The 8,873-nt window shown below is 45.1% G+C and overlaps 1 protein-coding gene across 1 annotated transcript in view; it reads left to right on the top strand.

The window, feature by feature from the left end:
- LOC126983219 (midnolin-like) overlaps positions 1–7,400 on the top strand; it is a 28,364-nt gene extending 20,964 nt beyond the window's left edge. Inside the window, exon 2 of the mRNA XM_050835843.1 lies at positions 7,269–7,400. Within this exon, the coding sequence (XP_050691800.1) occupies positions 7,269–7,389 (121 nt within the window). The 3' untranslated portion in view covers positions 7,390–7,400. The remainder of the gene's footprint in view (positions 1–7,268) is intronic.
- Positions 7,401–8,873: the final 1,473 nt, after the last annotated feature.

Below are 8,873 nucleotides of genomic sequence, written 5' to 3'. Positions count from 1 at the left end.
TGAAATGTTAAAGAGGAAAGGGAGGGAAAGACGAGAGAGAGAGAGGGGAGAGAGAGATAGACGGGGGAGGAAGGAATGGGAAGAAAGAGGAGAGGGAGGAGGAAGGGGAGAAATAAGGGGCTGGAAGAGGAGGGAAAGGGGAGAGAGAGGGAGGAGGAATTACAGAAATTTGAGGAGGAAGGGAAGAGGAGGGGAGGAGAAAGGGGAGAAATTAAGGGTGGAAGAGAAGGAAAAGGGGGAGAGAAATAAGAGAGGGGCGAGGAAGGGGAGGGAAAGCAGAGAGGGAGGAGGAAGGGAAAGGAAGAAGAAAGGGAGATAGGAAGGGAAGGGAAAGGGGAGAGAAAGAGAGGGAGGAGGAATTTAAGGATGGAAGAGAAGGAAAAGGGAGGGAAAGGGGAGAGAAGAGGAAAGAAAGAGGGAGGAGGAATTTAAGGATGGAAGAGAAGGAAAAGGGAGGGAAGGGGAGAGAAAGAGTTAGAAGGGAAAGGGAAAGGAAGAGAGGGAGGAGGAATGAGAGAGAGAGAGAGAGAGAGAGAGAGAGAGAGAGAGAGAGAGAGAGAGAGAGAGAGAGAGTAAAGGGAGGGAGAGGCAAAGAGGGCTTGTGGAATGTTGTATGGCGTCAGCTGATAAGGAGGGAGGAGGAGGAGGAGGAAGAAGAAGAAAGAAAGAAAGAAAGAAAGAAAGAAAGAAAGAAAGAAAGATACTTACTGAGGTGGATAAAAAAAATATTGTATATGATTTTTTTTAACAATGAATAGTAGTAGTAGTAGTAGTAGTAGTAGTAGTAGTAGTAGTAGTAGTAGTAGTAGTTATGGACACTTAAATGACGTCTCTCTCTCTCTCTCTCTCTCTCTCTCTCTCTCTCCTGTCCGCCAGCTGTTTACCTCCACCAAGGGAAACTTACCTGGCCTCAAAACACCCTAGTTATTATTATTATTATTATTATTATTATTATTATTATTATTATTATTATTATTATTATTATTATTATTATTGTTGTTGTTGTTATTTCACCTGTGCGTTAATGATTTCAAGGTCAAGTTTCCTACCTGCCTATGAATAACGAAGAGGGGAGGAGGAGGAGGAGGAGGAGGAAGAGGGGAGGGAGGAGGAGGAGGAGGAGGAAGAGAGAGAGAGAGAGAGAGAGAGAGAGAGAGAGAGAGAGAGAGAGAGAGACCCAGCTGGTTGTTAGTGACACCAGCTGGGGAGGAGGAGGAGGAGGAGGATCTTTTACATCTAAAGGAAGAGAGAAAAGAAGAGGAAGAGGAAGGGTAATTGAACCTCTTCTCTCTTCATCTCCTCCTCTTGACTCCTCTTTCCACCTCTCCTTTACTCTTAACCGCTCTCTTCCTCTCTCTCTCTCTCTCTCTCTCTCTCTCTCTCTCTCTCTCTCTCACACACACACACACACACACACACACACACACACACGTCAGCTGTTGAGGGGTGAGGAAAGTGCAATTAAAGGGAGGAGGAGGAAGAGGAGGAGGAGGAGGAGGAGGAAGAGGAGGAGGAGGAGGAGTGTGGGAGGTGTTTGTAAATAGAGATATCTGGAGGAGGAGAGAGAGAGAGAGAGAGAGAGAGAGAGAGAGAGAGAGAGAGAGAGAGAGAGAGAGAGAGAGAGAGGTGGTGTTTCAAATTCTGTTGTTGGTTACTGATCATGACAACCTCCTCTTCCTCTTCTTCCGCTTCCTCTTCTTTCCCTTCTTCCTCTTGTTCAGTTAATTTCCTTCCACTTCTTCTTTTCCTCTTAATTATTTCTCCTTCCTCTTCCATCTTCAAGCCTTCCTCACCTCTCCTCTTTCCTCTTAATCCTCTCCTCTTCTTCCTCTTCCATTCTCTTTCCTCTTTCTCTTACTTTTTAATTTCTCTCTCCTCTTCCATCCTCTTCCTTTCCTTTTTCCCTCCTCTTCTTTCTCCCTTCTTCCTCTTCCATTCTTCACTACCTCCTCCTCCTCCTCCACTACTCTTTATCCCTCTTTTCCTCTTCCTCTTTCACTCCCTTCCATCTCTCTCTCCCTTTTCCTCTTCCATTCTTCTTCCTTTCCCTTTTCCTCCTCTTCTTCCTCTTCCATTCTTCTCTATCTCTTCCTCTTCCTCCTCTGCTACTCTCCCTCTTTTCCTCTCCCTCTTTCACTCCCTTCCATCTCTCTCCCTTCTTATATTCTCCCTTTCTTCTTTCCTCTTTTTTTTCCTCCTTATCACTTCTCCTTTCCTCCTCTTTCTCTTCTACTTTCTCCCTTCCATTATTCCCTCCTCCTTTCTTTCTTTCTCCCCTTTTCCTCCCTTCACATATTCTCCCTATCATTCTCTCTCCCCTTCTCCCTCCCTTTCCCTCCCTCCCTCTTCCCCTCTTCCTCCAAATCCCAAATCTATACTATGTCCCCTCTTCTCCTCCCTCCCCTTCCCTGTCGCACCCTTCTTCCTTTCGTTTCATGGGGAGAGAAGAGGAGGAGGAAGAAGAGGAGGAGGAGGAGGAGGAGGAGGAGGAGGTTAAGGGTTTATCCAAGCAACATTGATCCTAAGGAAGGGAAGAGGAGGAGGAGGAGGAGGAGGAGGAGGGAGGGAGGAAAGGAGGGAGGAAAGGAGGGGAGAAGGGAGGCATTGAGAAAGATGTGGGAAGAAGCGAGAGAGAGAGAGAGAGAGAGAGAGAGAGAGAGAGAGAGAGAGAGAGAGAGAGAGAGAGAGAGAGAGAGAGAGAGAGAGATGACGCTTATCGGGAAGGTGAAGGTCATCTCGGGAGGAGGAGGAAGAGGAGGAGGAGGGAAGATGAAGTCTGAAGTTGAAGAAGGAAGAAGAGAATGAGGAAGACGAGGAGGAGGAAGAAAAGGAAATCGAAGAAAAAGAAGAGAAGGAGAAATTGCTGGAAAATAAAGAAAAGGGAGGAAGAGAAAAGAGGGAGAGGAGAAAATGAAGGAAAACAAAGAGGAGGAAAAGAAGAAGGAGCTAGAAGGTAAAAAAAAGGTGAAAGAGAAGGAAAACAAGGAAACGAAGGATGAGGAAAAGAAAGAGAAAAAAATGAAAAGGGAAATAAAGGAGAAAGAAGATGGGAAGAAAGAGGAAGAAGAGCAAAGGAAAGAAGAAGGAAGGCGATGATGGTTAGAAGGAGAAAGAGGAAGAAGTGGAAGGAAAATGGAGGAGGAGGAGGAAGAGGAGGAGGAGGAGGAGGCGCCGGCAGGTGACAGGAGGAGAAATTACAGGTGACAGGATACCAAGGTCAGGATATTTCTCTCACCTGGAGGAGGAGGAAGAGGAGGAGGAGGAGGAGGAAGAGGAGGAGGAGGAGGAAGGTGTGTAACAGGTATCAGGATATTCTGTACACCTGTTAATCTCTCTCTCTCTCTCTCTCTCGATTTGATTACACATTTGTTATGGAAATTATGTGGTGGTGGTGGTGGTGGTGATTATGGTGGTGGTGGTGATTATGGTGGTGGTGGTGGTGATTATGGTGGTGGTGGTGGTGATGATTATGGTGATGAAAACGTAAAGAAAAACAAAGAAGCAAAAATATGAGTCGTGTGGTGTTGATGGTGATGGTGGTGGTGGTGATGATGGTGGTGGTGGTGGTGATGGTGGTGGTGGTGGTGGTGGTGGTGGTGGTGATTATGGTGATGAAAACGTAAAGAAAAACAAAGAAGCAAAAATATGAGTCGTGTGGTGTTGATGGTGATAGTGGCGGTGGTGGTGGTGGTGATGATGGTGGTGGTGGTGGTGATGATGGTGGTGGTGGTGGTGATGATGGTGGTGGTGGTGGTGATGATGGTGGTGGTGGTAGCATCCAGGCGGGTCCATTCAGCTGGTCCTTGAGAGAGAGAGAGAGAGAGAGAGAGAGAGAGAGAGAGAGAGAGAGAGAGAGAGGGGGAGAGGTGACACATGATGCCTGGTTGACACACACACACACACGCACACACACACAGATGGTTTTAATGTCGCTGCCCAGCTGGTGTGTGTGTGTGTGTGTGTGTGTGTGTGTGTGTGTACTGTGTAATCATATCTGTTGTTTGTTTATCTTTTTTTTTTCTCTTTTTTTTACATGTTTTTTTCATTAATTTACCTCTATCATTCCTCCTCCTCCTCCTCCTCCTCCTCCACTTTTTCCACGGCTTTTCTTCCCACACTCTCCACCTATCTTATCCACCTCTCTCTCTCTCTCTCTCTCTCTCTCTCTCTCTCTCTCTCTCTCTCTCTCCAGGTGTTCTCGTCTATACCTTCACATGTGTCTCAGGTGTGTTCCGGCAGGTGTGTGGACAGGTGTGTTCTATAGGTAGTCATTATCATCATCATCATCATCATCATCATCATCATGTTATATTCCTCTTTAAATTATGTCTTTATTTTGATCCTGTTAGTAAGTCTATCTATATCAATCTATCTATTTGTCTATCTATCCAGTTCTGTTCTATTCCTTTTTATCCTCAATTTTCTCTCCTTTTTTTCTTGCGGTTTGGTTTCTGTATTTCTTTTTATTTTCCTTTTTTTCCCCCTGAGCTGTTTCCTTTGCTGTAAAAAATAGATAGATTACGGGAGAAAGAATGGAGGGAGAGAAGGAAGGAAAAAAAGCGAGGCAGGAAGGAGAAAGAGAGACGGAAGAAAGTGAGGAAGGAAGAGGGAATGAAGGAATGTGAGGAAGGGAAGGAATAAAGAGAGAGATGGAAGAGAAGAAATGAAGAAAGATGAGGAAGAAAAGAAGGAATGAAGAAAGAAAGAAGAGAAGGAATGAAGAAAGATGAGGAAGAAGGGAAGAAGAGAAGGAATGAAGAAAGAAAGAAGAGAAGGAATGAAGAAAGAAAGAAGAGAAGGAATGAAGAAAGAAAGAAGAGAAGGAATGAAGAAAGAAAGAAGAGAAGGAATGAAGAAAGAAAGAAGAGAAGGAATGAAGAAAGAAAGAAGAGAAGGAATGAAGAAAGAAAGAAGAGAAGGAATGAAGAAAGATGAGGAAGAAGGGAAGAAGAGAAGGAATGAAGAAAGAAAGAAGAGAAGGAATGAAGAAAGAAAGAAGAAAAGAAATGAAGAAAGAAAGAAGAGAAGGAATGAAGAAAGGTGAGGAAGAAGGGAAGAAGAGAAGGAATGAAGAAAAGAATAAGAGGAGGAATGAAGAAAGAAGGAATAAAGAAAGGAAGAAAAGTGAGGAATGAGGAACTATAGAGAGAAGGAAGGAAGATAAAGAAAGGAAAGAGAAAGTAAAACAAATATTCAACCTCCACCTTCTCCCTTAGTTAATTAGATCAGGTAAACTCTCACAGGTGTTATCCATGGGTATACTTTCTCAGGTGTTATCCCTAGGTAAACTCAGGTGTTGTGCATAGATATACCCTCAGAAGTTGTCCATAGGTATAGTTTTGCAGGTGTCGGTAGGGATGTGTGCTCAGGTGTATTAGCCAAACCTAACCTAACCTAACCTAACTTTACCTAACCTTACCTTACCTAACCTAACCTTACCTAACCTAACCTTACCTTACCTTACCTTACCTTACCTAACCTAACCTAACCTAACCTAACCTAACCTAACCTAACCTAACCTAACCTAACCTAACCTAACCTAACCTAACCTAACCTAACCTTACCTTACCTTACCTTACCTTACCTTACCTTACCTTACCTAACCTAACCTAACCTAACCTAACCTCACCTCACCTCACCTCACCTCACCTTACCTTACCTCACCTCACCTCACCTCACCTCACCTCACCTCACCTCACCTCACCTCACCTCACCTCACCTCACCTCACCTCACCTAACCTAACCTAACCTAACCTAATCTTGACCGGGGCAGAGTATAGGGAATCTAACAGCTGGGTAGTCACAATGTTATGTAGGTAAAGCTGTAGACTAACCTTAACTTTGTGCTTTTAGGGTTGTCCCAGTATATGCTCAAGTGTTTTCCTTGGGTATGCTGTCAGGTGTAGTCTTAAGGTGTATTCCCACGAGGTTGGGTATTGATTATGGGCGTAGCAGTGTGGGCGTTGGTTGATAGGGCAGCGGCGGGAGGCCATGGCGGCGGTGCTCGTGTGTCGATCCTCCTGAAAGCGAAAGGTTAGGTTAGGGAGAAAGAAAGGAAGAAGGGAGAGCGAGGGGAAAGGTGAAGGGTGAGGAGAGAGGGTGAAATAAGAATGAAGAAGGGTGGGGAAAGAGAGAGAAGGAAGGAAGAAGGGTGAGATAAGGAGGAAGGAGGGAGAGAAGGAAAGGAAGAATGGTGAGATGGGAAGGAAGGAAGGAAGAAGGGAGAGCGAGGGGAAAGGTGAAGGGTGAGGAGAGAGGGTGAAATAAGAATGAAGAAGGGTGGGGAAAGAGAGAGAAGGAAGGAAGAAGGGTGAGATAAGGAGGAAGGAGGGAGAGAAGGAAAGGAAGAACGGTGAGATGGGAGGGAAGGAAGGAAGAAGGGAGAGAAGGAAGGAAGAATGGTGAGGGAGTGAAGGATGAAGGGAGAAAGAAAGGAAGAAGGGAGAGGGAGGAGGAAAGGTGAGGGGTGAGGAGAGAGGGTGAAAAAGGAATGAAGAAGGGTGGGGAAAGAGAGAGAGGGAGAAGGAAGAAGGAAGAAGGGCGAGGAAGGAAGAAGGGTGAGGAAAGAGGAAGAGAAGTAAGGAAGGAGGGAGAGGAGGAAGGAAGATGAGCGAATGAAGGATGATGGCAGAATATTCCCGGCAAAAGAATGAAAGATCTGGGGTAACTCTTGCATTAGGAAGGTGGACAGCGTGGATTCACAAACCAGGATATGATTGAAGGTGATGATGGTGATGATGGTGATGATGGAGGTGAAGTTGAAGGTTGGAGTTTTTTTTTTCATCTCTGTATTTCCGTTTTCATTTGCCTCAGAGCGACAAAATTATTATTATTATTATTGTTATTGTTATTGTTATTGTTATTATTATTGTTGTTGTTGCTCTAGAGATGTGTTCTGACAGGTGTTAATTCATGTGTTCTATTAGGTTTTCTTTAACGGTAATATCAAACAGGTGTTCATTCAGGTGTGTTCTACAGGTGTTTTATCAAGCGTGTTCTCTCAGGTGCCCATAGAGGTGTGTTCTCAGGTCTCGAAAGCTGTGTTCAATTAGGCGTGTTCAAAAGGTGCCCTCAGGTATGTTCCAAATGAGTATTCTAACAGGTGTTCTTTAAAGGTGTGTTCTCAGGTGTTCTTCAGAGGTGTGTTTCAACAGGTAATCATTCAGGTGTGTTTTCAGGTGCTCGTTCAGGTGTATTCTCTAAGAGGTGTTCATTCAGATGTGTTCTAACAGGTGTTCTCTCCCCCCCCTCCCCCCCCCCCCCTCCAGACATCTGCGGGAGGGCACGTTGGAGGAGAACAGCATCATGGACGGTTCCAGGATCACGCTGCTGCCCTCTGTGGAGACTGGACTACTGGTGAGTGTTAAGGGTGATTCAGGTGTTGTGTGATTAAGATGAAGGTGTTAAGAACGATGTGAGAAGGGGTGTTAGGGGACTTGTTGGTGGTGTGAGAAGGGGTGTTAGGGGACTTGTTGGTGGTGTTCGTAGTGGTGTTATGAAAGGCGTCGAGAGTGTTAGGAGGGCTGTGAGTGGTGTTACGAGTGATTCAGGTGTTGCTTGATTAATATGAAGGTGTTAAGAACGGTGTTAGAAGGGGTGTTAGGGGACTTGTTGGTGGTGTGAGAAGGGGTGTTAGGGGACTTGTTCGTGGTGTTCGTAGTGGTGTTATGAAAGGTGTCAAGAGTGTTAGGAGGACTGTGAGTGGTGTTACGTGTGATCCAGGTGTTGCTTGATTAATATGAAGGTGTTAAGAACGGTGTTAGAAGGGGTGTTAGGGGACTTGTTTGTGGGGTTCGTAGTGGTGTTATGAAAGGTGTCGAGAGTGTTAGGAGGACTGTGAGTGTTGTTACGAGTGATTCAGGTGTTGCGTGATTAATATGAAGGTGTTAAGAACGGTGTGAGAAGGGGTGTTAGGGGACTTGTTGGTGGTGTTCGTAGTGGTGTTATGAAAGGTGTCGAGAGTGTTAGGAGGGCTGTGAGTGGTGTTACGAGTGATTCAGGTGTTGTGTGATTAATATGAAGGTGTTAAGAACGGTGTTAGAAGGGGTGTTAAGGGGACTTGTTGGTGGTGTTTGTAGTGGTGTTATGAAAGGTGTTGAGAGTGTTAGGAGGACTGTGAGTGTTGTTACGAGTGATTCAGGTGTTGTGTGATTAATATGAAGGTGTTAAGAACGGTGTTAGAAGGGGTGTTAAGGGGACTTGTTGGTGGTGTTCGTAGTGGTGTTATGAAAGGTGTCGAGAGTGTTAGGAGGACTGTGAGTGTTGTTACGAGTGATTCAGGTGTTGCTTGATTAATATGAAGGTGTTAAGAACGGTGTGAGAAGGGGTGTTAGGGGACTTGTTGGTGGTGTGAGAAGGGGTGTTAGGGGACTTTTTTATGGTGTTTGTAGTGGTGTTATGAATGGTGTCGAGAGTGTTAGGAGGGCTGTGAGTGGTGTTACGTGTGATTCAGGTGTTGCTTGATTAATATGAAGGTGTTAAGAACGGTGTTAGGGGACTTGTTCGTGGTGTTCGTAGTGGTGTTATGAATGGTGTCGAGAGTGTTAGGAGGGCTGTGAGTGGTGTTACGTGTGATTCAGGTGTTGCTTGATTAATATGAAGGTGTTAAGAACGGTGTTAGAAGGGGTGTTAGGGAACTTGTTTGTGGTGTTTGTAGTGGTGTTATGAATGGTGTCAAGAGTGTTAGGAGGGCTGTGAGTGGTGTTACGTGTGATTCAGGTGTTGCTTGATTAATAAGAAGGTGTTAAGAACGGTGTGAGAAGGGGTGTTAGGGGACTTGTTCGTGGTGTTTGTAGTGGTGTTATGAAAGGTGTTGAGAGTGTTAGGAGGGCTGAGTGGTGTTACGAGTGATTCAGGTGTTGTGTGATTAATAT

This window comes from Eriocheir sinensis, chromosome 53, assembly GCF_024679095.1.
Source record: "Eriocheir sinensis breed Jianghai 21 chromosome 53, ASM2467909v1, whole genome shotgun sequence".
NCBI classification, from domain to species: domain Eukaryota; kingdom Metazoa; phylum Arthropoda; class Malacostraca; order Decapoda; family Varunidae; genus Eriocheir; species Eriocheir sinensis.
Note: the sequence above shows the minus strand (reverse complement) of the source record. Positions and strands in the feature narration are given on the sequence as shown.